The sequence below is a fragment of the Dermacentor andersoni genome, chromosome 5, assembly GCF_023375885.2.
Source record: "Dermacentor andersoni chromosome 5, qqDerAnde1_hic_scaffold, whole genome shotgun sequence".
NCBI lineage: Eukaryota > Metazoa > Arthropoda > Arachnida > Ixodida > Ixodidae > Dermacentor > Dermacentor andersoni.
The window spans coordinates 143,474,365-143,502,193 of record NC_092818.1 but is presented as its reverse complement, the minus strand read 5'-3'; the positions used below and the strand labels follow the sequence as shown (position 1 = coordinate 143,502,193).

Genomic DNA, 27,829 nt, shown 5'->3' with positions numbered 1-27,829 from the left:
AGCTAAATGCTGTTCCCAGAGTACCCAAAACTAAACATTGAACTGAGTTTAAATGCTAGTTAACCTCTAAGCTAATGTTAAAGGACAGTGCCTGAAGAAACGGCACAAGCCTAATGGCAGTCGCTGCCAAAGAGTACCTAAAAACAGCTGCAATGTCACCAGACGGCTGGAAGAACAAGTTTGCACTTGTGAACCTGAAAGCCAGCAATTGAAGAAAAGAAAAGCAGATGTTTTATTATGTGGAAGATTTCGCGAGCCGAGGACATGTCACTCGTAGCCCCTGTAACGAAGAATAAAAGCTTTAGAATGCGAGTAAAACACACCACCAATATGAAAGGCACAGATACAGGTACTAAAACATCCAAACAGCTATTATTACAAGTGGCACCTGGACAAGGTATAAGCCAAAATACGAATATATGGTATATAAAAAGCCCCTTCATGTTTTTTTATGTATACAGTTAAACCTCAATATAACGAAGTATAGAACATTTATAACTTCTTGTTCATAGAACATGTCTTTAGAACCTCAATATAACGAAGTGCTTTTGTACACAATTTCATTATAATTAAATTTCACAGCCACTGTGAAGTAATACAGACACAGTAAATGAAAGCTTCCATGGATGCAGATAGTCAAATGGTTGAATTACAAGTGGCTGCTTGAACACACCCCGCAAATCACACACCTTGTGACCAAGAGCAGCCGCAGTAGCGGACTAGAGTCATGCTCCATATAAAGTCCAAGTGCGGCAAGAGCTTGTCCACCCCCACACGCTGTATGCTTTGTGTGCAAGTGAAAGCCTAGGGAAGGTGAGCTGAGAAGGATGGCGGCTTGACGAGTGCAGTCTTCTCGCGCGAGCAAGGGGGAAGGGGGGAGAGGATTGAGCTCTCGATAATGTGATCAAGCATGTGTGAATGGAGAGGGGGAGGAAGTGCGGGGCAGGTTGGCATGCGTCTCGTTTTCTAGCGTGGTTGTGGCTGTCAGTGTGGTGGAGCGCACACACAGCCTGGAAACCACGTTTTAGAGGTAGTCTATTGCGTGTTCAAAGAGTGGGTGCAGTGAGATGGTGTGGCATCATGTGCACGCATATATAGTACAGGAGGTTGCGTAATCCCGAGTTTCGGAAACGCGTTGAAGTGAGAGGCAGATGAAGCATTCTCTCCCTGCTGCCGGTGCTTTTCACAATAGCATCACCCCACAGTGGGTGACACTATCAGTCGCAGGAGTGGAGTGGATGCAAAACTGTTGCAGGCCTTACTTTGTACCGCCGATGTGAAGATATCATCAACATGGCATAAAACCGTATCTTAGTCGATCACTCTCACTTTCAACAAAATGAATTTTTTCCTCTATTCAACTTCGCCTTTTCCGACCGCTTGATAATTTGGAAAATTTTGCGCCTGCTTCCGTGTAAGACAAATACAGTCGACGACCGATAATTCGGACTCCACAGGGAATGTAAATAAAGTCTGAATTATTGAATGTCCAAAAAAACATACGTATCCAGAAAAGATCATTTCATTTACATCTTAAGGCCCCTGCATGGGGCTTTAAAGCGGTTGATTCGTTGATGCAACCACTTCCACTTATCTGCAACCAAGCACAACCATATCAAGGCTAACCTTTGTGCTAAGGCATGCTACCAGCCTCGTCCATGAGCCACGCGTAACTAGCAGACCACCTCGTCATGAGTCGGTGACTAAAGTTGCGGTTTGGCGCCAAACTGAAGAAACTCTGCAGTGACCTAATTAAGTGGAGGAATAGCTTTGACAAGGCTTTGCTACGTAGGCATGGGTGGTATTTGCATTGCTAGCGGCTACCACGTATTGACCAGTCTGAAAAATTCACCTAGACGCAATGCGGCATCAAAAATGTTACGTCGCTTATCTACGTTCGTACAATGGAGTTGGAGGCTGCGCTGCAGAGGAGTCTGAAAGCCTGGCGACTGCTTTTAGCCATTAAAGGGTCCCTCATCGGATCTGGCCATGTTGAGCTCACAAGCGCAGTGCATACAATGCGTGCTATCGATTGTGCCTGTAAAGTATTATACCGCTACATGTGGCGAAAAGGGCTGAAATTTCAAACCAGATGCTGTGCACCCTTTTCGCAGGCACTGCACTCCCTGCCAGAGGTTGATGTCAGTCGCAGAAGTGTGCCTATGTACATGACAGTGCTGTGTCGTCACTCACAGTGGCATAAAGAATTATTAAAGGCAACATCAGTTACCGTATTTACTCGCATAATGATCGCACTTTTTTGTCAGAAAAATTGACGCAAATTCAGGGGTGCGATCATTATGCGGGTTAAATTATCCGCGAAAAAAAATTTTTCTTCGCCCCGCATTTGCTGTGGGGTGCGGGTGTGGGACACCAAAACAAAGATGGCAGCCGGCGGAGCAAGCCGAACACGTTTTTTTCTTGTTGTGAGTACATTACGTGCATTGAAACAGTTTCTTCCGTATCAGTGATGAATAATATCGGCAAGTTTGCGGCAATAATGTAGCCATGTCCACTTTGAGGGGACAGAAACAGATGAGCGCGCTTAGCTGCCAGTGACAGAAACGCATGGCCAGTGTGCTGCTGAAACTGCGGCATCTGTCTTCACTACTATTCTAATACGGCACGTTTCTGCTAAGGGTGGGCGAATATCTTAGCTGTGTAACAAGCGTCGGCGTATAAATAGGGTACACTTTTAACGTATCAGTGTAAACGTGGCTACTGTCATTGCCACACGCGATTTGTTGCGTGCCCACAAGTGCAGATGAAAAGAATCGAAAGGTGCCCCCCCCCCTTTTTTTTTTCATTGATTACAACCATTATAAAGCCTACCCACAATAAAGGCAAGTTTGGTTGTACCTCCTTTTGTCATGGAAGTGCGGAAAGTGATGAAAGTAATGAAATGAGGCATCTACTTAAGAAGCTTGGTGCGCGCAGACCACTTGGCTTGTCTATAAGAGTCGTTCGCGTAGCATTCGACAGATCGTAAGCGCTATCAGTATTAGCTAGACTTGGCACACAACATATCGTTGCGGCAAGTTCAGGCTGCGATCATTACACGGGAAATAAAAAAAATATAATTTTGACGACAAAACTCAGGGGTGCGATCATTATGCGAGTAAATACAGTATTTGTTTGATCTGCTGCTTCAATAGACGAGTTAATGTTTAGAGAATTTGAGTGTCTGTGAGTCTTTGTTTTACTCTGTGCCACAGCAAGAGGGACGTACTTGTTTCGTCTGCTTGTTCCCACGTTGTGCAATCGCACGCGTAGAAAACAAAGCTATGTGTTCTTTGATCTGCTTGTGTCTGCCTTAGTGCTTGTGTAGCACTGACTTATACCACTAGTCAGGTGCTTTTTTTGCACAGCGTGCAAAATCGAGCGCTGCGCGAAATTAGACAAATGCAACAACTCGTGCGCGAGACTGTCACGAGAAGTGTCTCACGGAGCAACAACATGCGGGGGAAAGAGAGAGAGAATTCTGCGGAGCCAAGGCGGGAGCAAGTGGAGAGAGTGTCTACATTAGTGGTAAAGCTCGCCTCCTGAAATCACGGGCTTGCGGCACTTCAAATATTTCTATCTCAGCTATTATTAATGAGCGAACTTGAAAAATTATTGTGGTAGAGTGCTCCCTTGAGGGCACGTTATAACCGATATTTTCTATGTGCCCTGGGCTGCGATTTTGTGTCAATACCTTTTGGCACTTTTCGCATTTGTGAGTGGTCAAGAGATGGGCAGAGCGTTGAACGCAGCCACTCACAAACGTGAAAAGTGCAAAAAGGCATTAGCACCGGGAAAAGGCATCGCTACGAAATCGCTGCACTGGTGAAGGGCGCTTTATGGTACAGTAAAGTGATTACACTGTTGATTGTGTGCAATACGGTTGAGAACTGGCTGTCAAAAAAGTAAAATTAGAGGGATACTGCAGGGTTTTGAAATTAGCAGCTAAGCCTGCTTAGTCATTTGCCTACACTCTTAAGAATAGAGCTTTAGGATAACCAAGCCACACACAAGCATTTATGAATGCAAATTCCACTGTGGGCCTTTTGTGCTATTTTGTACTTACTTTGCATTCTTTTGTACACACGGTGGTTCGCATCCACCAACCCTTGGGCACCCTATAATCTAAAACTCCAATTACTGAGCCAAGAATTATTGCTGCACAGGTGCCATGGGTGTCTACAATTAGTACTTACATTCTATTGCCAGTAAGTACTCTAATGTAAAGCACTATGAAAGGATGATTTTTGTTGAACATATTTACATACTCCTAAAGCGAAACACTAAATCAGTTTAGACCAAAGTATTCTCCTGAACTAAATTTCATGGTGACAGGTTATTTATTAGACGAAAAAGTGGACATCAGTTGCCTATACTGAATTTTGTGCCGAAATGTCATTGCTGGTGCGTCAATGTGGTCTCATGAATTTCAATATGCTTTTTTGTATATAGGCTACTGTGACTCAGTAAAAACTCCTGAAGCTTGCTAAGTTTAGTCTTTGGCTCTTTTGGAATACAATGCAGCCAATATTTATTGACTTCATCACGAGCTAGTACAGGGACTTCAATATGGTGTTGGTACTTGTTTGTGATCTATGCATCTTTTCACGGGAACCAACACTTTTTTTATATATATTGTAGAACGGTAATTTACTTATAAAGCTCAAATTATTTTTCTCTTCAGTGTCACTTTATAGCGTCCCTAACCAAGTTTCACCGGGTATTATTTTGATTATACACTGGAAGTTGTAAAGCATCATCCAAGGAGTGTTCTACTGCTCTCACAAAACCTCTCTTCCATTGCCTCAACCAGTGTCTGCAAGTGATGCTTTTCCCCTGCCTTGTCTCATGCTGGAATCGACAGCGCATGCAACGTTAACGTCAAGGGCCCTGCCTTTTCATTACCCTTTTCCTTTCTGTCTGAGTCGAACATTTCCGGTAATAATTTCGCATACTGTCCGTTCTGCGGAAATCCCTGTGCAGTTTGTGTTGCTGTTGATTATTTGTATACCTCAGACAGGACCCCCGTGACATTATAGACAAAATCTATGGCAACATCTCTGCTGGCAAGAGAGTTGACTGCTTTGAGAACAGGGGCATGCAGGGTTATCTTTGAATGTTCAGCTGTTCTTGCAGCGTACATTGCTGTAATATTTGCAGACACAATCACCACTGTGTGATCAATGCACCACACTTGTTTCTTTGCGATGTCAAAACACAGTGAGGAGCCCTTCCATACTAAACTAACTGTGGAACTCTTTAAAATGGTGTTGCAGAGGGCATTAAGCTATGCTGAAGTAAACAAGTTGATTAATAAACTTTGGTTTCTTCTGAAACAAACTGATTCATTCCTTTTAAGCAAGAAAAATAAATTCTGAGGTACATACTTCACAAGATGAGCAATCTCCCAGTTTGAGTCAATCTTCAACGGTCCCTCAATGACCACACCTTCCGCGGTCACTGTTGCCACTTGGTACTGCAGATAAGCAAGAAGACACATGTAAGGGTTGAGTGTTGTGAAATAAACGGGATTCAATGCCTAAAAAGATGCCAGCAGGGTGGCTGACCACTACATGCAAAATACTTAACATTGATTGAGCACTTATTGCTCGCCCTGTCAGCTTTGTGTCGGATTTTGAAACCTTTCACCTCTCACTGGACTGTCATGCACGGGGTAGTCACAAACCATCAACTAGATAAGAGAACGTAAGCAATACTAGCAAATGTTGGCTGTCCACAATGTGTAACTAATTAAAGTTATAAAGTAGACTGTTAGCATAAAAAAAAAAAAGAAAGCCCTCAACATGCTGTTGATCAATTGCTCCATAAGGCAGCAACAGCATGAAGTATACAGGCAGGGTAAAAAAGTTTACAGGATGCAAGCTTTGTGGGAAAGTCAAAAGTCATACCAGTTTTAGCTTACCGTAAGATACCACGGAAGCGCCCAGCTTTGCACAAGCGCCCAGCATTCACATTTGCAAAACTTCAGAATTCTGAAAATTATATGTTAAGCGCCCACTGCTGCCACTGCGAGATCTCTAGGAGTGACGACGGGGATATTCGCTTTCTTACGGTGGAAAAGGAAAGACTGATGGGGGTGAAGATAATGTACAGTGCTCACGGAATGAAACGCGTCAATTGAGGGCTAAGTAATGCGCATACTTTCGTTTCAACCGGCTACAGTTCGTGTCACATCGACGTAGTTTCGGCGCGTACACTTACATCAGAGTCCTGGTCACCTTTGGTGACCAAATTCCTAGCGACATGACATGGTGCTCTCGCGTACTTTGCACACATGTAGGGTTCTACTAAATGCTCCGTGTCCCATTTCATTCCGTGAGTACTGTACAGTGACAACGAACAGTGCTTGAAAGAAAACCCACTGGTTGTAGGGCTTTTGTGAGACACATCTCTATAAAGCATGCACGCAGCCGCTGTTCCCACACTTCTTGTGCAATCCGCTAGCCACATGATGCACTCCTACACCATCGCCAGGAAGATCAAAGTGATTGAGTGGCACTGCGCATTGGGAAAGAATCTTGGCATTTCAAGACGGACAGAAAAAGAATCTGCGAGTGGGACTCCAAGTATGACACCCTAAAGGGTCTCAACTATGGCAAGCAGAAGAACTCATGGATGGCGGGCCCATTGAAGAGTTGGACGACGCTGGCTGCGCCGTCATAAACGGTTCCTAAAAGAGGAAGTGTTGAGAATTGCTGGAAATCTGAACCTTGGCAACTTCAAGGCCTCAGCATGTATATTAACCGGTGAAAGAAACGATTCAGAGTGACAATGCGCGTGTCCACCAACGACAGTCAGAAGGCCCCTGCTGACAGCAAGAAAACTGTTGATGCCTTTCACTCAAGAATCACAATTTTGAGGACGCGTTACGTCTACACGGCCTACAACATCTGCAACATGGACTAGACTGTGGTTATAATGGACAGTCAAGTAACTTGTACATGGGGCCACGAACTTGCAGCCAGTGGAGAGCCCGTGGCAGGGGCGTAGACGAAGGGGGGGGGGGGGGGGGCTTATGGGGCTTCAGCTACCCCCCCCCCCCCCCAAAAACGTTTTCGTGCTGTCATGCACCGCTGACCAAAACAACCTCCGGCGCCGGAAATCATGCTAGATTTTGTCTAGAATGTCTTTTTCATGCTCAAAAGGCATTTCAGCACAAACATTACGAAATTGGACTGGCTTTCGCTGCAACGCCCGTGCACCAGGAGTTGCATAATGCAAGCAACCCCATCCGAGCACGAAGTTGCAAGGGCGTTCTGATGGCAAGCGGGCTCGTCGCGGCATTTCGCGGAGGCGGTGGACTCTAGGGGCACATGAATTTCAATTCCAAAACTTCATGGGTATAAAGTTCTCATTAACTTTTTATGCGAAAGGTGCATTGACATTTGCAAAGTCGTGCTTTAGATTTTCAATTCCGGAACGTTGAGAGTTTAATTTTGTTATAAATATTTGACACCAAAGGTGCATTAACGTTTCTAATGTCATAGATCGGACCATACAACTAGACAGCCAAATCAATACACTACCAGACAAGTTGGCAAAGCACGCAGCGATGTCCGATAAAACGAAGCGTCGTGGTGGTTCATTTTCGCCGTCACGCCACAGAAAAGAATATCAACATTTTTTTTCACCTGCGCCAAAGCACCCATGTCAAGACACTAAAGCCAGCAAAGGTAACTACATTCTCATTAATTTTTCTACTTTGACTTGTATTCTTGCGAGGACACATTGAGCCTCTTCAATTCTTTTTGTTCTCATTACTTGTGGGCTGCCGGAGCCAGCCAAAGCGCATGCGCTTTTCTCGTGTTGCCTCGACCACTGCGCGGCGCACTTTGATGCGCGTTCGTTTTTCTTTGGCCAAGTATATTTTCGCCTGGTAGAGTTTTGGACGCTTTCTGGCTAGCAGACCAGAAAAAGAAACAATGGTCGCTCGCCGCCATCACTGTGGGGACTCGATGTGTTGCAAAGCGTTCGCTTGAAAGCAACCTCTCCGGAAAATTTTCTCTCGTCAGTGTAGGATACCGAGCAGTATGTGTATGGTTCTCTGTGGACCAAGCGTCTCACATTTTCTTCGATATTCCTTCGGTATCCACGTTATGTGCCCAAAGTAGGCATTTGATTATGGCCAACATGCTTTGCTTTGCATTTTTGTTGCCGTGCCCCCACCCAAAAAAAAAAAAAAAAGAACACTGTTGCGGTGCCGCAAATTATCGCGTGGCAAAAGTTCGATTTTGTTACTTCTTCTTTTGCGGAAAGTAATGGGCTATGGGACGCTTCAGTTGCTGGATACTCTTATTATATTGTTGCGATAGCAATTCCATGGACACTCCAGGTGCATTCCTGCCATCACCGTCGCACTCATGTTCCGTATAAAGTCCAAGGGCGATAACATCGTGATCGCGCGCCACATGCTGCATGTGCGAGCGAAAGCGTAAGGGTGGGGTGTGGCATGGGTGAGCCGACGATGGTGGCTCAGTCTTGTGTGTGCAAGGGAGAAAAGCGGGGACGAAGCGCGCCGCCTCCTGTCGCGTGTGATACATCAAGGCGAGTGGAGGGAGGGGGTGCTGTGATCTCTGAATATGTGGTCGCGCAACATGTTTACTTGCCTTGTTTGACGCATAATATACAGTGACTTTTTCTTAGATACGTAGATTTATTGGAGGCTTATACATATACTTAAATATCTTGTTGCGAGGTTTTGTGTATACATGCAGTGAACTTTGTTTCTAGTGACACTTTTTTGCCCTTTATCAAGCTGTATCTTCGCATTTGTTTATGCCATTGTATCTTCGAATTTTTAATGTACGAGGGCGAGTCAGATGAAACTGAGCCAACCCACCCTGCGCAATAATGGTTCGGTTCTTTATCTGCGAGGCATGTGCGTAGCACACGGGCATCTCTCATTTACAAAAGTGACACGCAGGTGTGAGGATAAAGGTTCTTTAATGCTCTCATAAACTGGGTTGAACATGGTTGCGTGACATAATGGACACTGCAACAGTTTAACAGCATGGTGTCGCGAGGTTTTTCACAGCTGAAGGTGTTTCCCAAAAAGAAATTAGTCGCCGCATGGCTACCGTGTATGTTGAACATTGCATTTCATTGGCCACTGTGAAGCGTTAGAGAAAACGATTCAAAGAAGGACGTGAAAGTTGCAAGGACGATCCAAGGCCGGGCCAAAGCCACCATGCAATCGCTCCCAACACAACTGCAAAGGTTGATGAGCTGATCAGACAAGACCAGAGGATAAGCGTCAATGAATTGGCAGGGTTTGTGAACATTAGTCACGGTTATGACACACCATAATTCATGAACATCTCGATTATCGGCTCTTGTGTGTGCAATGGATGCCCAAGATTTTGAACCACCACTAGAAGATGGAGAGGTTCGGTGCTGCCTTGACTCATCTAGTCCGGTATCACAATGAGGGTGACGACTTCTTGTATACAACTGTGACCGCGGACGAATCATGTTGCCACTACTATGAGCTTGAAACACAACAGCTAAGCTTACAGTAGAAACATTCGAATTCACCGCCCCCAAAGAAAGCAAAAGCCGTCATTTCTGCCGGGAAGGTGCTCATTTTTTTTCGTTCGTCAGGGGCCATTACTGAGGGAATTTGCTAAAGCTGGAGGGACTATCAATCGTTTGCGATATTGTGAAATGCTGGATCAGCTGCGTGTCACAATCAAAAACAAACGACGTGGAAAATTCAGGAATGAGGTAATCTTGCTCCATGGCAATGCCCGTCTCTATGTCGCTGATGTGTTTAACACAAAACTGGCAAAGTTCGAGTGGGAAACACTGCAACATCTGCCATACAGCCCAGACCTGTTGCCTTGAGACTTCCACATTTTGGGGCGTTCGAAAGAACAGCTCTATGGAACCAGATTTGTGTCGGACGATAACGTTCAATCAATGTTCAAGTCAATGAACAAGTCAGTTACAGAATTTTTGAAGCAGCAACCCAAGTTTTATGAGACGGGAATCACGCGACTCGTTAGTCAGGGGGACAAATGTCTAAATGCTCATGGATACTACTTTTAAATAAAGCACCCCGTTTGTGATATATTCGCATTGGCTCACTTTCATTCGACTTGCCCTCGCATATTTTGCAGAACTCCTGCATTTTATATGTGCTCTTTGTTGCGACTATAATTTCGCTGCAATTAATCACAATAGACGACCGGTGACAGCTGCTCCTGCGCAATACATCGTAACAAGGGACAGCGTCATTGAGATTGTACCTGGCAGTTGTATATCTACAGATATACACACGAAGTTCCTGAATGACAAAGCTTTATTAAAATGTTTGTCTTCAGCTTGTTCATTTCATGGCCTTCACATTTTTCATATCAGCGGCACGTAGTGCTTTGCAGGTTTCAAACTGATATTGTTCTAAAGTTCGTGTGATATTTTCTTTGCTGATTAAATAGAGAGATAACATGGAAGCTGGAAGCATTGACATCAGTTATGTTGGGCAGAAGTTTTGACACATTCTTTGACATACTCTTTTAAAAAAATACATATTTTACTTGTGTTGACAGTGCGTAGCGTTCAAGAATTCGTTCGGAGCATCTTTGGCAATGGTAATGCAGTTATTATTCATGTATTTGATCCCTCTACAAATTCTATAAGGAGGAGGCCAAGCTGAAACGGGAGGCCCCCTCAAACGAAATTTCTGGCTATGCCACTGGCCCGTGGTGTGTTCAAGTTGTGCGAGTGTCAACGATAAATGCACTGACCTCCTATTTTGCACTGACTCGGAAGAGTCGTTTGTTGGCTTCAGTGACGATGAGTAGGTGCTAGTGTATGCCATCATTTACCATTTGAAGATAAACATGCTGTGTTTGATTCCATAGCCACCGTAGCCCTGCCTCGACGTCTATGGTTGGCTGCCATCTTGGTTTTTACTGCTTCGACCAGACATGTGCCCATATCTAGATTAACCCAATTTTCAGTGAAAGTGGGGCGGGTGCTTTCGCAGTATTTTACGGTATCCTCAGAACAGTAATACACTATGTTGGTCGCGCACACTGGTGTGTAAACGTGGCACATTTGAAATCTAAGTTGCATGCCCAGGCTCTTTCTCAAATCCTGCATAACGTAAACTTGTGACTTTGCTTGTACTTTCAACGTATATTTTGCATGTTGCTGGTGCGCCGTGCTGTACGAGAACCACAGGGTTATCATCGCCAAAAAGCTTAACAAGGGGTGTGCAGAATAGATAGTATGTGTTGCTAATGAAACAGTCTTCCCAAGTGTAGGACTTTAATTTATTTGTGAAATACAGAAAGAGAGGAGACCTCGCAGCTCCATTTACAAGAACTCCTGCAAGTCACAATTTAATAACCCACATGCTGGTTGATACAATCGACTTTCATTAATTCGACCAGGATGGGACCGTTGGAATTGATTTAATTGTGTGGCAGGTCAAATTAAATATGGAGCAAAAGAATATGTCCAAACACACCACTGCCTTACTTGTCAGTATTTACTTGATTTTAATGTGCGACAAGTTCTTATGGGTTCTATGTGGAAAACAATGCACACTCATACCTAATGCACACCCAATTTCACTTTAAAAAAGTAGCATATCTCCAACTAAGACAATCAGAAAAATATGAAGCCTGTTTAGTGTACCTTTACTAGAGAATTTATTTTCACTTAATGCCCATTGCTGTCGCTCTCGGGCAGCTTTTTATTGCTACGAGCCACATGTCATCCTCCGTGTGGTCAGTAACTTTCTTTGTTATCCAAATTTTTTTTTTAACGGCTCCGCAGCAATCGTGAATGGTGGCCCAAGCCGAAACTAACCACATTGCCAGTTCATCCTGCGATGTACGCAAGCCTCCGACATGCTGAACGTGTGATGCAGCTCTGTTATAGGCCAACCGACATGAAATTATGGACCACGCAGAAAGCCTAGTTTAAGATGGTACAGATATACAGGAGCCTCTGTGCAAGATTTTGCATTTGAAATACGAGTAGAAGCATTATAAAAAGCTAGCCAAAGTGCGACTTTTTAAATACCAAACTTACAAAAACCCACCCATGCCATTACTGCTTGCCAGAAGTGATGCATGACCTCTACAATTAGGTGGCACCTTCGGCTGCCTGTCACGTGCTGAAACATCTCGGAGGCAACATGCTGGGTTTTATGCCATCACTTTCGTCTGCTTATGCCATATGTCGTCTGCTTTGGTCCTATTTAGAGGCTGCCAATGACAAAATTACACAATTGTCAGCTCTATGGCTTTGCCAAGATTGCCTTGCTGGTATACACTACTCATTTGTAACTGATTAAGCCAAATTGAAATTTAAGTGCACTTGGCCCTTAACAGCTAGCTTAGCGTGTTACATATGAAATAAACTTTCGCAATGAGGTGATGTGTCGTTGTTGCCAATACAAGAACTTGTTCCGTCGCCATCTTGTGGTGACAATGGTAATGATGCTGGCTTTCACAGTAAGCTATTGCCAACGTCATAACGATGGTATTACATCTGACTGTGACATGCAGTTAACCTTATCGACCCTTTTTACACCCATTTCCTATAAAACAAAACAAAAAAAGGTGCAGGTTAGCACTGGATAAATATGTAATCATTCATTGTGAGCTGCTGCTTTTGCTTGAAAATCTGACAAGCGCAGGGTGAAAATTAGCATTTTCAGCTGAAAATAACATGCCTTCTACACATTTACTGTCCCATATCACGAATACAGATGCTACAGCCATTAGGGTCACAACTGGGGTCGCCATTATAGTCAGGTGCACGTGTGATCAGTGAAGTTCAAGTAATGCATAGCCCATAAAATGCATAGGCACTGTGCGGGACCTTTGGCCAGAATTGACTTAAATAAAAAATCCAATTAACTGGAGGCGAATTAAGGAAGGTCTACAGTACTGCCATACTTTTGTTGACTATGACGACATTCACCACAATTGTGCTTTGTTGCATTTTCATAGAAAGCATATTCATGCCTTGTTTGTATCCACGAGGATTAAAAAATAAATAAAGAATAACTGTAAACAAGTTGTGGCACCAGCGTGCACCACCATCCCAATGTGAGAGTGATGATCTACTCCCCTTACGTAGTTTGGCAGAGCTTTCTATATTGACTTAAAATTAGACCTTTTGGCTTAACTGCCATTGTTCCTTATTTTTCGCAGGAATACTGGTTGGTTGGTCGGTCCCTTTGAGCAGTGTTGCTACGGTACTTGCCTTGTCAAATGAACGGGCGTCTCGGTAGTACAGGACCCTGAGGCAGTAAGTGAGCACCTTCTGAGCTTCTTCCTTCGTCAACTGGCCAGCTTTCTTCTCATAGGCCTCACGGAGCAGTGGCTGTTGAACAGAAAGAGCACACAACGGAGTTCAATGGTGCCTCACAGGCCATGCACCCGAATCCCACAATGTGCGTGTCGGCTTATTAAAAAGTTAGCAGTTTTGACTGCACTGTAAAATGGTGAAGCAATAGCTGGCATAATGTCATATGCAGTAAGCCTTTTACTGTTTTCCGCTGTACCAGGTGGAGTAAACATTCACAGCTGTGCACAAGCAATCTCCTTTTGAGAAGAAAGCTTAAATTGTGACACCCTCCGCAACTGGCATGACGACGTGCTAGAAGACAAAGAAGGTGCCAATGCCGGTTTCCTCCAGTAGAGGGGACAAGCTGAGCAGGCATGTGCCAATCATAGCAGCTAGAGGCGTGAGAGCACTCTCCAGGCACAGGCTGAGAGGTAAAGCCTTACTGGCAATCTGCGGATCCCGCGTTGAATTCCTTGTGGGGCAACAGAAATTTTATTTCTTTATAAGCTCCTCACAAAGCTCTTTGGCATTTCTGCAACGTTCAGTGGCATACATAAAGAATGACTGGGAAGCAAAAACATAGTAGCAGCAATCGATGTAAAACTAAAACACTGGTGGGGATGATCACTTTTGAAACACTTTTATTTTGGCATGATGTGACAACCAGTACAATGCCTCATTTGAGTGTCAGGAACACCTTTTCATCGCTCAGCCAATCAAAGTGCACCAAAACTGATATTCCTAATTGTGATTGAGAATACGGCCCCTGGATGGCAATTACTGCAGAAGTAAAACATTCAGGTTCACGAATACCTTGAACGATTCACAAATGATCACTTTCGAACAAGGCAGTATGAGAGGCCTAGGGTGCCAACATCATAAAAAATATTCACAGAGGTAACATATAAAAAACATATACGTGAAGAACAAAAAAAGGATTGGGGGTTTACCGCCCCAAGACTGCACAGTGGTGGCTGTAAAACTAATTCGACAGCCATTTGTGGTACATTGCTGAATTTATCTGCCATAACATGCCAAATAAGATAACATTAAATTATAACCAGACAAAAGAAATCGCACATACATGCGCATTTTCCAACATTCAGTTATGCTGCTCCAGCCATTCAAGAGTGCATTCAAAATAAGACCCCCATGAGACTATCACTTCAAAGCTGCAACAAGTTTATTCAGATTGTGTCTCTGCAGATATAGGTAGCGGATTTACTAAATGAAAACAACAGGTACGCGATACGTCTTGGCAAGGGTACAGTGAACTAGAATATACGAGCAGCGTGCCAACTGATGGACCCTGCACCTTATCGTGCGAGTTGTGTGAAGCGCTGCTCGTTGCGGTGGAGTTGTCATCGCTAAATAACAAATGCATCTAGCAAACCGTAGAAAACCTAAGCGTGGCCTGTCTAGAGCGGGCATCTGCTCAGACGCCAGACCGGTCGTGCTCCAGTGTGCCACGCACTTCACCGCAGTGCCCGTTCAATGGAGACCGACTGCAACACAGCCGCTACTGGCGACACAAAATGTGTCAGGTGGAGAAGTGCGGTCGCGTAACTCAAGAAAGGTTCTAGTGAACTCTAGCATGGGTGGTAGGTGACATTTACCTGTGCGATGTAGGCTCCATAGCCAGTGGCCAAAGTGCTACTTTCAAATGCTGTTCCCAACATGTCAACCTGGCCCAGGAATCTGCATTTCAGAAGAAACAATACGATTTTTTTTCAAGCATTCCAAGCACCAGAATGATCAATAAATAAACAGTGGCGAACACATACTCCTATGTCCATTCATTTTGCACACATCACACAAGAACACAGAAAACATTATTACTTAGTCTTAATACTTCCAATAACATAGTTACGAAAATACACGGAGAAGCACTTCATTGAATGGACCTTGGCTGATGCACTACAAGGATTGGGAAGCATTATTAAGCTGAGGGGGCCACAGAGGCATATCAGAAAAATAACTATGTACCGAGACATAATGGTTAAAGCGGGAAAGAAAGCAAAAATGGTACGACCACATTGTGTGGGCACACTTATTGTCAGAACCATTTTTGCATGATGGACTGCTATCAAGTTTACTTACAGAATGGCCAGCAGCAATGTCATACTGTCAGTGGTTTCTCTTCACCGTAGAAAGGCACTGTGGTGCATTCCGCATTCAGTGAAAGTGTTTCATTATCACAAGCGTGAAGAGACAGCCATGTTAAATGACCTACTTATAACAGAAACCTTAATACTTAACATGTTTTCCTTGCCTGTAGCGGCTGTTTCATTCAGGACACCTTCGTCCCATGTTCTTGCCAGTGAAGCTCAATGCCCAACAGCCTTGCTAACACACATCAGTGAGCAAAACTCTGGTGACCACAGATGCAAAACAACACCGGGGAGAGGGGGGGCACTGCTATGTGTAGGCTTTGGCCTGAGCAGTAGAGATCAAGTCAATGTTATCTAATATTTCACTGGGCACTGACTTAATGCCGGCAGTTTCTCGTCAGCCTCATCTCGCGCACCATCGAGGAGCGATGCTTGCAATGCCACCGGCAGTGCTCCTCTTCATGCCAGTGTTACGATATACCTGGTAGCTGTAGATACCTGTAGTACCCGATAGCTGTAGATACCTGCCAGGGCACTGTTCACTGTGACCTGCAAGAGTTGCCTGGTGCGCTGCATCACACCAACCCGTTGCACCGGCTTGTATAGTTAGAGAACCATCCGAGGAGTTCAAACCGAGAAGTTCATGATCGTACTGAGAGAGCAATTTGACGGGTTGGCTCACGGCATTCGAGATACAGTAAACCCTCGTTAACTCGAAGTTGTAAAATCCGGGAAAAATTACGAGATAAGCGGAGTTTCGAGCAAAATGCTCAAAATATCAGTGACCGGGTCACTGAAAGAGCCAGTAACAACCAGCACTGCTAACAAACGCTCCACAGCACGAGGGGAGCTTTTGCAATAAATGCAGAATTCCCATGAAAAACAGAATTTTATTATTTTGGAAAGAAGAATTGGGTGATGCTTGCCTGCTTTGCGTTGGCATTCGGCGCGAGAAAAGCGGCCTCGAGCTGCTGAACGCACCGCATGAGCCGTTGTTCGTCGCCGCTGCATTCAACTTTGTTACGGAGCAAGCGTAGCAAGTTTCTTGTTCCTGCAGTTGTCGGCACTTCTCTAGGTTGTTCTTTGTCATCGTGATCATCGTTGTTCACTGCCATTTCAACAATGTCGGCGTCGGACAACATTCCGGTAACAGGCATGTCCAACTCATAAAGCGCGTACTCTTTAAAAATGATTTTGCCGTCGTTAGCATCGCTGGCGCAACTGGTAACTTTGCGAACTTTGTCGCAAAGTTCATTGTGACTGCATCCAAGGTTACTTGACGCGATTGACGGAAAATGGCTGCGTCCGCGGGAATTTTGTGTTCACCCTCAGATCATGACTGTGTTCGGCACTTAGTAGGAACCAAGCGCTCGGTTGGAGCCTGTATCACCTTTTGGTAATGGCCTTTGCCTTCAGCCGTCTCGGTCAAAATTTTGAGATATCCGTATTATGTCCGAAAAATGCTTTGAGATAAACGGGAGCAAATACATAACACCTATGGGTGGGGAAGGCACGGTGTGGAAAACTTTCGACTTAAACAATATTTTGAGATATGCGAGTTCGAGTTAACGAGGGTTTACCGAGTACTGCGCCACGTGCCGCCGTAAATCTTGGATGCTGTGGCTGACCATGCTTAGTGCCCACTGCTGTCATCAGATGGTGCCCAAAATTAAAAACAGAAGTGTTAAATTACATGGATATTCATCCTAAAAAAAGAAAGAAGGAAAAGAAAGCCATGTTTTCAACAGGAAGGTGGGGCACTGATGGTGACAGCAGAGAGACAGCTACGTTAAGCAAGGCTTGTAGTTTTGTTAGTGTCACGCACGCACATGCAGATGGGAACAGATCTCACTGGATGGCCACGAACACTCCCTGTCACAGTGCGAGTGAACGTTTCATTTCGTGCCTCAGAAACTTGAGATTACGTGGCTGCCAACACTAGGTGTGTGGGAACACAATGCACATCAAGGCACCAACGAATCTTGGCTCCGCCTTTGTACTTTTTGCAGATTACCTTCAATATGGCCGGCGTATGGACCGCCAGGTGCAGCCATGACAAAAGTAGAAGAAGAGATGCATGCGCTAGGGGGAGAGGGCAGATAGGCCCACATATCCTGCGGATATTCGCAAGATGACATCCTTTAGTAGCGAGGCTATTCTATGATTAGTTAGAAAAGTGTTTCAGGGCTCCCTTTAAAGCACCCGCTGTTCATTGTTAAGACAACTTGCAGTAAACGCTTGGCCCTTTCTGAAAACTCTGTTCAAAGGTTCAGAGGGCATTATGCGGGGTACTCTCGCTGCAGAGTAGCTTTGGCTGCTGGGTAAATTTATGGAGAGGTCAATGTCATGCACTTACACAGGCCAAACAAAACATACTATGACATGACTTAAAAATTCAAAGCTCACTTTGTTTCTCTTGCTAAAAGCCACTCTAAATAAATTAATTGACTTGTGGGGTTGAACACTTCGAAGTTGCACAGTGGTGGGTGGTGGGGGAAATGCTGCCCACTGCTCCGGTTTACCCCCAACCCCTTTCAGGGGAACTCGGCAATTAGGATGGTTGATTTCGTCAAATATCCTGATGCCCGTTTTTTGCATAATCCTCAGGTGCTCCTTTGTCATGTGGGAATATATTAGGAAGAAAAGTGATGTAGAATTTGAGAAAACTGCACTTTTCTCGTATGATGTTGACAAAAATAAGGTTAAAAATCGGCTGTCAGGAGGAGCCATGGCACTGTGCTGCGTGCGGATTTTTGTTGATGGAATGCCGCCATTCTGGAACCATCATAAAGGACAGAGATCTGAGCTTCAGATAGCTGCAGTGCAGTATTTGTCGTACAAAAAATAAATGCAATACTAGAAGCGAACAAATTGTGGAAAAACTACCGCTGCAATTTGTTACTGATGCCATGTAGACACAGAAAGCAGTTTTGCTGGCTGAAACAGTTGAACCACCGGCGTGTGTTTCACATGCATTCTTACAGTGGCGAGATGTGCATTTCTTTGTCCCAACGAAGTTTGCTGATCATGATATGATGCATTGCTTGCTGTTTTATTAATTCGTACAAAATGCAAAAATTAGTGAACGTACAATTCAATATGGCAAAATGGTCATATTGAGAGAGAGATGGAGAGAGAGGAGAGGGAGGGAGGGAGAGAGAGAAAAAGGGGTTTAGTTGCCTGCCATACACAAGTGCCGCCCTGTGATTTTTCAATGTACATTCATGAATCTAAATAATTTACAGAAGTGCTTTTAGACACATCCGTATGTCTTGAAGCATGAACATGTGCTCCAATCTACAGCCCAATGGCTATAACTTTTGCCTATTGTGCCTGAGCTGCTCAGTTCAATTCACATGATCAGGCATGCAACTCCTTAATATTGCACAATAACTAGTGTTAAGGCCCCGCTGAACCTATTTGGCGAGAACCCAGCCAAGCTACCAACAAAATGACCCACTCTGAACCCCAGGAAGGTAAACAAGCTTGGCTTTAAAAATCATATTACTGTTAACACGAGTTGTTGTACTCACAATGAAAAGCAAAAGATCGGTACTTACGGAACACCGTCCTGAAGGCCAGCGATGAGGTAGGTGTTCCATAGCGGGTCAAACCTAGAACGCCTGCACAAAATAAAGAAAGGACACTGTCTCAACAACTTAAAAGCCAAGTGGAATTATCAAGAACTCTGTGCAACTGGCTACCCAACACTAGAAATAATTTGTAACCTAACAAGACATTACTGAGAATGACTTCGTAGACCAAACTGTATTTGGCATATAGAAATAATATACCAAGCTGGATGTATTAAAATACGTGTTTAAAGTGAATTGTTTGGAAACAGCCCATAAAATAGAGGTGAATATAAATGCCATTTGCTTAATTTTGCTGATAAGAGAATGAAATTTACTCAAAATTCCATGTACTTGCTTCAGCAGCTCAGGGAAACCTAACCAAAAATGATTCTATGTTACTCAATACCCAAATAAATGCCTTGCGGTAGTTATCACTAGTTAACCTTTTCTCTAATGAGGCCACCAGACATTGTGTTGTTGGCCACTTAACAGAAATATTTGAAAACTTTTGTGCCTACTTATACCAGTACAAAGGCTGTGGTAGATTTGGACCCAATGTAGATAAGGAACTTAGGATTTGCAGCCACAAAGCATGCTCTCAGATTGTAGGAGTCGCAGGTTTCTTCACTATTCAAGTTACTGCCAGCTTAACCTTATTCCCGTTGGTGTTATAAAAGGTCAGCGAGTCATTTTTACTAATGAGTTCACAACCATTCGCATTATGCCAGTGGGAATGATCAATTTTCAAAGTGTGCTGTGAACTGAGAAATAAGGCTAGCACTATACGTCTAAAAGCATTAGAAAGGTTTAGATTAGAGGTTAACTTACCCAGCTGGCTTTGCTTTACCATGCATATGTATACACATATTGAACTCGTTACTTACAAAATTAATTTAACTGACTTTCTTTACAATTCTCATAGCCCTCCAGCAAATTCTCGCTCGCTTTTATTGCATTCCTAATGAACCTTGCTAGGCTGCATGTTCCGTATGAAACTGCACAGTTAAATGGACACTAAACTAAACAAAAGAATAATTTGACCTGTAATAGTAGATTATGCTTCTACAACGGCAAGAAAGCCACTCTTATTGTGAAAAGATGTTTGGCAAGCCAGAAAAGATGCAACAACAAAAGAAGGGTGGCGACGCTCCCTCAACGTTCCCAGACCAGCTTGCCAAAGATCTGCTCGTACCTAGTTATTTTTTTAGCGCGCTAGTGCTTCCAATCCGGCAAAAAGGTGTGTGTCTGTCCTTGAGCTGCACAACCATGAAGAGCCAACAGCAGCGCCGCGGAGCGGAGAGGAGACAAGGACTACGTAAGTCACACATTGGAGGAAACTAACCACCTGCAGCCAATAACGCACTCCCACCTCATACGGCACAGTCAACCATAGGGTGCGTGCCTCTACAGCCGCAGCCAACAGGAAGCAGCGCTCGGCCTAAGTTGCGGCCAGTGGGGCCAAGCGCCGTGTGTGATTCTCCTCATCTCACAGATACTTTAGCAGCACTTCAGAACAAGTCATGTTGCAGTTCTTTGGAGATGGGCCATGGATGAGGTGGCGGCTCCATTGAGGTTGGTCGACGCAAAGCGCCGGGCTCGACAGAATGCACAACTACGGCTAAAACGACACCTTGAGTGTGCATTGACTGGTCCTGACATTTTAGCTAAACGAGAGAAGCTGGAAGCAGACAGGTTGAGAAAATGTTGTGAACATGCAAATGAAACTCCTGCACAGAGGGAATGTCGTCTCGACGCTGAGACCACGAGAAACATCCAAACTTTAGAGAATTCAACTGGCATGGTTACAACGCAGTGGAGGAGCCCTATAGACTTGGTGCTCCAAAGTGAAACCATCGTGTCTGAAGTAAAGGCCATCTCTAACTACTTTACAGACCATAAGACTTCTGAAATTAGTCGCTAAGGGGGAGTGATATGTGGTGTGGTTGTAATACGTACAATTAAGCCTTGTGTGACAATAATAAATACATGCCAAACAATGCAAAACTAGTCTTTAATTTTGAAAAAAATTACAACAAACAATGATCAACAAAGGTAAGTCAGGTGAACCAGGAATCCATGCAAAACAATGATAAGCAAGGACAAACTATGCAAAACTAGGGTTAACGGTGATATTGTACACTAGTCTGTGCTTACACAGAGCTGATTTTCAATAATTTTTTATCCATAAAGATGTGGTGTATATAGATATATAAAGCCAAAGGCTAAACTTATCAAGTCTCAAGAACTGTTACTAAGCCACAGCGGCCACAACCAAACCGCTTAAGAAAAATACTATTAAAGCTTATGTCACAGTGACGTGGCAGTGCTGGGGCTTTGACACAAAATACAAATGGGACTTTGACTTCTTTTCTTCTAACAATCAACCCATTACCATGAAATTAATGAAAACAGAGTTTAGAGAAACTACTTTATCAGTATAAACTGTTTAGTGCTTCTCGTTGGTGTCCCTTAAAGAGCCCTCACCAAGCCATGCGGGAAATTTTGGTTATAACATTGCAAGTTGCAAGGTGGTGCACTGGGAGAACTCTACTGCAAGAATTTTGGAAAAGAGTTTAGAAATATCTAGTACGAGCAAATGAACGTAATAGCCCCTTATGTAATGCCTCTGCAGTCAGAGGTCATAAAAGGCCCTGAACCACTTTTTATCGAAATCAAGAAATGGATTTGAAGTTAAAATAGACACCTCATAAATACTTTGCCACAAAAAGTACTTCAATGTGTTCAGGAGAAGCAGAGTTATTGGCAATCAAATGTCCCCTATGCGGTGCTTTCGCTCCTCCTTTAATGACTTGCACTGTGAAAGCTATGGCAGTTTAGGCCGTGCCCACAACGCCCTGCCTACTGAATGTCCCCGTGGGGTGCAGTACCAATTTGATTTTCTGGTTTATGTAGATGCTACTACTTCCGATTTTGGTGCCTACGATGTGCTAAACACGGTTGTCCTCAGCCAGCCGCAGTGCGCTCAGTCAGTGGACTCGTTGAGGCACCCCACGGCCACTGTGGTATCTATGCCACGTAGCAGACCGCAGCTACATGCAACTGTAGTGCCAGGGTTTGATTGAGCGCTCACGCTCAAATGCTCCAGTCTGACTGTGCTACGTGGTGTGGACCGGCTTTGTTCAGCACAAGCTTGACTAACGGTCAGTAGCTATATCCAACCTGCGCATTTTGAAGCGCTACCAATAGCTCAATACGAAGCTAACTGTGCCAAGGCTAACCAGGAGTGGCGAAGTGTGAGCATACACTGGGAAGCATGCGTGTGGTCTGACCTTAAGTTTGATTTGAGGCTACTTGAGTGTTAAAAACTAGTTAATATTAGCAAGACATGACGGCTAAGACACCGATAAGCACAATGGCCAAAGTTTAATTCATACGCGGGCGGCTGTGGCCTAGTGTGGGCATACGATAGTCGGTTTGTTTCAGAAGTATGTAACTAATATTGAATTTTGAAAGCGGATTTTCATTTACTTCAGCCTGTTTATTAAAAATGCGTCAATATATATACGCAGTAACAGTAGGAAGAAGTGCAATGATCCAAACACCCCTCTTGGTTGATATCAGCTACAGGCGAAAAGCAGCCGCATATGGGAATCTGCTATATTATGAAATAAAGTGTCCAGAAAAGAGCAAGGAACAGGCTTTTGTTGAAAAGGGAGTGTTTTAGAAAAATGTGACTTCGTGCTTTGCTTGCGAGCTCCACGTGCTGCACACAACTGCAAAATTTGGCTAAGATGTTCACAGCAGCTTATGCTATCCGCAGACTGTTTTTTAACCTACCCTGAGGGTTGGTTCAGGACCCCCTTCGGGAAAATAAAGTCAAGTGTAGCGATGTGAAATGTTGCTAGGAAACAAAGCTATCCTGCCTGCAGTAGAGGCTCTCCCCTACTGCCTCTACCACAAAGCTTAAGCTGTAATGTAAATAAGACTTCAGACTTCCGTGGTACTTTCTTCTCCATATAGGTTTAGCTGAGCAAGGGTGACATCGTGCAAGCGCCTCGCTTTCCATACGTTCGCTTTGCCTCCTAGGTCATCAAGTAGGCAATGTTCAATTGGCGCTTCCTCCTCGCTGATCAGATGACCGCTGACAAAAGTGTGGCACCAGCAAATCATGTGAGCGCATGTGAATGTTTGGTAAGCGAGATACTTGTGTGATTTCGTCCCCATTGCAGCTCGCTCCACTCGTACCACTGTATGCTAGCAATTTGCACACCCTAGTGGGAATCCTAGTGCGTACAATGCTAATGACAGCAGCAGAACATGGAATGCTTCCCTCGCGCAGCTATAGTAAAGCGGACTGAGTGGAGCCTGAGGGTGTGTCTATTTGGCTTCTTGGTTGTTTCGCAGCTAAGCTGACAGTGCTTCACTTGCGTCTCAGAAAGGCCGACATCTTAAAAATATGAAGCATGTGCAGTTCCCTGTAGTGGTTCGGAATGTGAAATCTGAGCAGAGCGGAGCAACAGCGACGTTCTGCTAGAACTTTCTAATATGTGCAAGCGATTGTCTAAGAAGTGCCCTTTCCCAACACAGACAAAAAGATGCCTGTAAGTGCATAGGTGCTGATAACTGTTGAACTTACTGAGAAAAATAAATTATTTATGCTCAGTGAACTCAATAAATACCAAGAAACGCACTGCTCAGTTGTTGCACAAGAAGAGCAAGAAAGGCCTGCTCAATGGCCCACATCGCATAGCGTGAATGGCCCAATGCGCATTGTGTGAAATATAGCACCAGCACCTGTGCGACATGTTTCAAGCACTGCCACAGCCTACACATATGCGCAGTGTCCTAGAGCTCATGTGTCCTGATAAACTAGCTTTAAAAACATACTTCAATGAATAAAGAAGTAATTCCTCATCTGAGGGTAACTTTCTACCTGTTTTTCATTTATTTAATTTAGAGAGATCATAGCAGAACTGCCTTCTAGAAGGCAAGTGTTCTGAGTGTTCAGTCCTTGGAAGCTCTACCCTGCATAGAATGTAACCAGGCACCACCGCTGCATGGAGTACGCACCTGTTGTACATGACACGGGTCAGCCATGAGTACAGGGACTTGGGCTTGAGTCTGAAGCCATCGTTAAGGCATTGTTCACTGATCCTGGAAAAAAGCAGCAGAGAACAGTTTGTCGTCAAGGCATGTTTGCGCTTGAGTGCTTAAACGAAACTGCAGGTAAATTCAGAGCACATAGTATGGCAGAACGTCTAACCACGCTGGGATCGTAAACAGCCAGCAGTGCTACCCACTAAGACACATTCGAGAACATGTGTGTTAAGAAGGACTGAAGCAAAGACAATGGCATCCACTTGGGAAAGCACAATAGTGAAGCACCTAATAGCTCTAATAACCCCTCTAACAAATTATTTAAGGGTGCACGAGCAATGTAGAAAAGGTTTCTAAGGCTCTACTGAAGCTCTACTGAAACAAGTTCCATTAGTGATAACCAGGTTTCATTATTGCCACTGTGACCTGTTTATGCACGCTGTGGGCCCTGCAATGCTCATGAGAAAGTTTGTTGAGTGGAACTGATACCATCATCACAATGCGCCGATTTCATGCGCTTTGTGTGACAGACGTTATGTTAATGTGCGGCACTATGATCACTAGTTAAAAATGTAATTCGTGATTGACGTTCTTGTCATGTTGTGAGTAGCACTGAAAAAAAAAAGAGAGCTGTGGTATCACATTTTAGAGAGACTTTAATTATTGTCTAATTATCCCACAGCCACACATGTGGAACGTGTGGTAACCATGGAAGCACTGCATCAACATGCCCAACACATGGAGAGCCTACTAAAGCCCCTCCATCCACATGTCACAGCTGCTTTTGCTAAATAGCACGAACCTTTGATATGTGCCACTGTTTTCTGATTTGTCACTAACAGCAGTTCTGCTTCTGCAATTTCCACTTCCGGAGTTTGTTTGTGGTTGTTTCACTTCTGGGATTTCCAGTTCCTTTTTTGCTTGTTGCATGCTCGCACCTCGACGCAGCAGTAGCAGATGACAGTTACATTGAGGAACCCACGCAAGTTCCACTTGACGACGAAAGCTGAGGGGATGAGTGGTGGAAGAAGGTAGGTGTGCGGTACTTAACCTGGTCGGTGAAAATGTGTATGGAGGGCGTTTAGCACCAGTGTCCGCCTCCTGGAAGCTGTTGTTAACATATAAGTGATGCCATGGTCTCTGAAATCAAACCACACTGTGCTGGTACCCAAACATGGGAGGCCATGATGATGTTACTGCACCTTATCATCATGCATATATCATTTTGCTTTTCTTATACTGAATGTTTTCACCAGATTATCACTGTTATTGATTTGTCACTTGGTGCAGAACGTACCTACCATGCCATCGTGCTGTCACGTTTCTTGTTTACGCAGCTTCTCAACATGATAGTACCCAAATATGGCGGCCACGATGGTGTCAATGAAAACAATATATAACAGACAAATTATAGTTCCTCTGCATGCATGCACAGAGGTCAATGGCTTTGTAATTTTGGAACGCAAATGATTACCAAATAAGTTTAATTCTGAGAGAGAGAGAAATTTCAAATGAGTGAATTGCAAATTGCAATGAATAGCATCTGAGAAACCTGTGTGGGTTTCTTTTGTAGCTTCATGTTACATACAGGTGGATGTCAATTTTTCCTTTTATATATAGTGGTGTTGTTGCCTAAAAGTAAATTCCTTACATCCACAAATATTCGCAGTGTTCCTGTGGTTAAAAAGATCCCAAATGTTGTCAGTGTGTCAACTTCAATGAATTTGGGCGCCTGTGACGCTCTTCCACACGACTCTCTCTGGATGACCCACATAAGTGCTTCTCTAAAAATTGCGCGATGAGAAAGAATACTCACATTTTCTGATCGATGACGCTCTTCAGGTACTGGAAGTCAGCGTAGTCACCGCTAGCTGCGGCTGCGATCTGGTCATTAACCTTGAGTATCCGGGGGCAGTTCCTAAACCTAGCCAGCGACCCATAGGAGCCGAGGATATCTGCTGCGAGCATGACCCCGCCATCAAACTTGATACCCAGGACGGACGTTGCCGTAGTCATGGGGCTCCTGCAATAATTAACGTAAACAAATGATACAATAAAAGTAACTCGAGTACTGAACGAGGTGGGTACATACGAATTCTTAACACAACAAAGTTGCATGGTCTGCTTGAAAGACGTTCACAGTAGCAGCATGGTGTTATCTAACGCGAATAGACCAACCTTTCACTGTGGTCAGATGCATGTGGTTCTTTGTTAGACCTACACAACGCTGGCCTATGCTCAGCGCATGAACATCCCAATCGCTCCCATAAGTGTTCTACGATTTCATTCGACATAAAGGTGCCGGAGGAAGGAGGAATCAACGTCAAATACGACTCGGTCCCTCCTACCGTGTCCGCCAGACCTGTAACATTAGAAACTGGGGCAATGACAAATAAAACCCGTATCAGCCAATGCGCGGTGAAAACCTACTGCGTTCGTAGCACGCCAAGAAAACCCTAGGTGCGAAAAACGTCAACTCATCGAGCAGCATCCTAGGTAGAGTCGCTACCTCTCGGCAGTCCGCAACAGGGAGCATAAGTGGTACTGGTGGTTGTACCATTATGGCTTTACTTACTGAGTCCGCTGGCGTGTCCCCTCGTGCATAGCTGCTGGAGCTGTAGGTTGAAACTTCGAAAAGCCAAACGAGGTTTCCCCCGGCAACACAGAGATGTTGAACGCCATTTCACCGAATATAACGAATACGAAAGTGCGCCTCAGGCTGAATTTGAATGAAAAAGTACAAGCAAATTCGCCTAATCTACGCACATATAATTGGTAGTAAAATGAGACTAACGCTTTAATAAATACCTACGCATTGTTGCGCTAATTTATAAAGCCATCATGTCGGCCGCGAGAACCCTGGCCACGGTCGGCGCTACGTTCCGTTGGCGCTATGGTTGGCGCCATCTTCAAATCACCTGCGGATAGTGCGATTACTGGCGATTACAGCGCGATATTGTTAGCGCTTGATCAGTGGTACACACCGACGTCCCTGGGCAGGTAATGAAACAAACAACCGAGTAGCACTTTGAAATGAGCATTCGCGACAGTTTCATTGTCGACAGCCAGTTCAATGGACAATTGTTATGCTTCTATACCATGTACCGGTGCCACCAGGTGCCACTACGGCAGTGGCGCTGTCGGGGGCTGATACGCACCAGACATGTGACTCCCCCCTCCCCCTACCTATCACCCTCCCCGTTCCCGGTCAAGTGCGCGCCTCTGCGGAAAGAAATTTCTGGCTACGCCACTGCACTACGGCGCCTGTTTCGAATGAAATCCTGTTTCGAATGAAAACACTTCGACAGTGGAAGATCCTAATCACTTATCAATATTCAGGCAACGCTTCGAAAAAAAGGATATCACAGGATGGTTACGAGTGTGTAACGCGAATGCTTAAGAGTTGGCTGTGGTGGGAGAGAAAAGAATATTTCGTGGACATGTTTAATTTTGTCGCCTTTATTTATTTTAATGTAGCGATGACGGCATTGTGATCGTTAAATCGTGTAGTTACACGTTGAATGTCTTGGATCAAATCATTTTTTTTTTTTTGGAAGACGAGGCCGACGTACGTTCATCTAGATTTGGTGACGGATCCCTGCGGGGTAGCGAGTTGCAGCATCTATGGTTGCGGAATATCGTTCAGGAAAGAAGCGCTGTTTGTTGGAATGTTGAAGCCTTGTATCAAAAACATTGGACAAGACCTGTACGGCAACAATGCATTGGTGAGGTAGGAAGCGACTTGTGAGACGGTTG

The 27,829-nt window shown here is 44.4% G+C and overlaps 1 protein-coding gene across 1 annotated transcript; it reads right to left on the bottom strand.

Moving 5' to 3' along the window:
* Positions 1-208: 208 nt before the first annotated feature.
* Positions 209-26,776, bottom strand: Prosbeta7 (proteasome subunit beta type-4). The gene is made up of 8 exons (XM_050178815.3): positions 26,649-26,776; positions 25,890-26,096; positions 24,047-24,130; positions 19,001-19,063; positions 14,946-15,027; positions 13,246-13,365; positions 5,388-5,476; positions 209-280 (listed from the first exon to the last, which is right to left on the bottom strand). Exons 1-8 carry the CDS (start codon positions 26,753-26,755, stop codon positions 268-270), a joined length of 765 nt encoding a protein of 254 aa, XP_050034772.1. The 5' UTR covers positions 26,756-26,776; the 3' UTR covers positions 209-267.
* Positions 26,777-27,829: the final 1,053 nt, after the last annotated feature.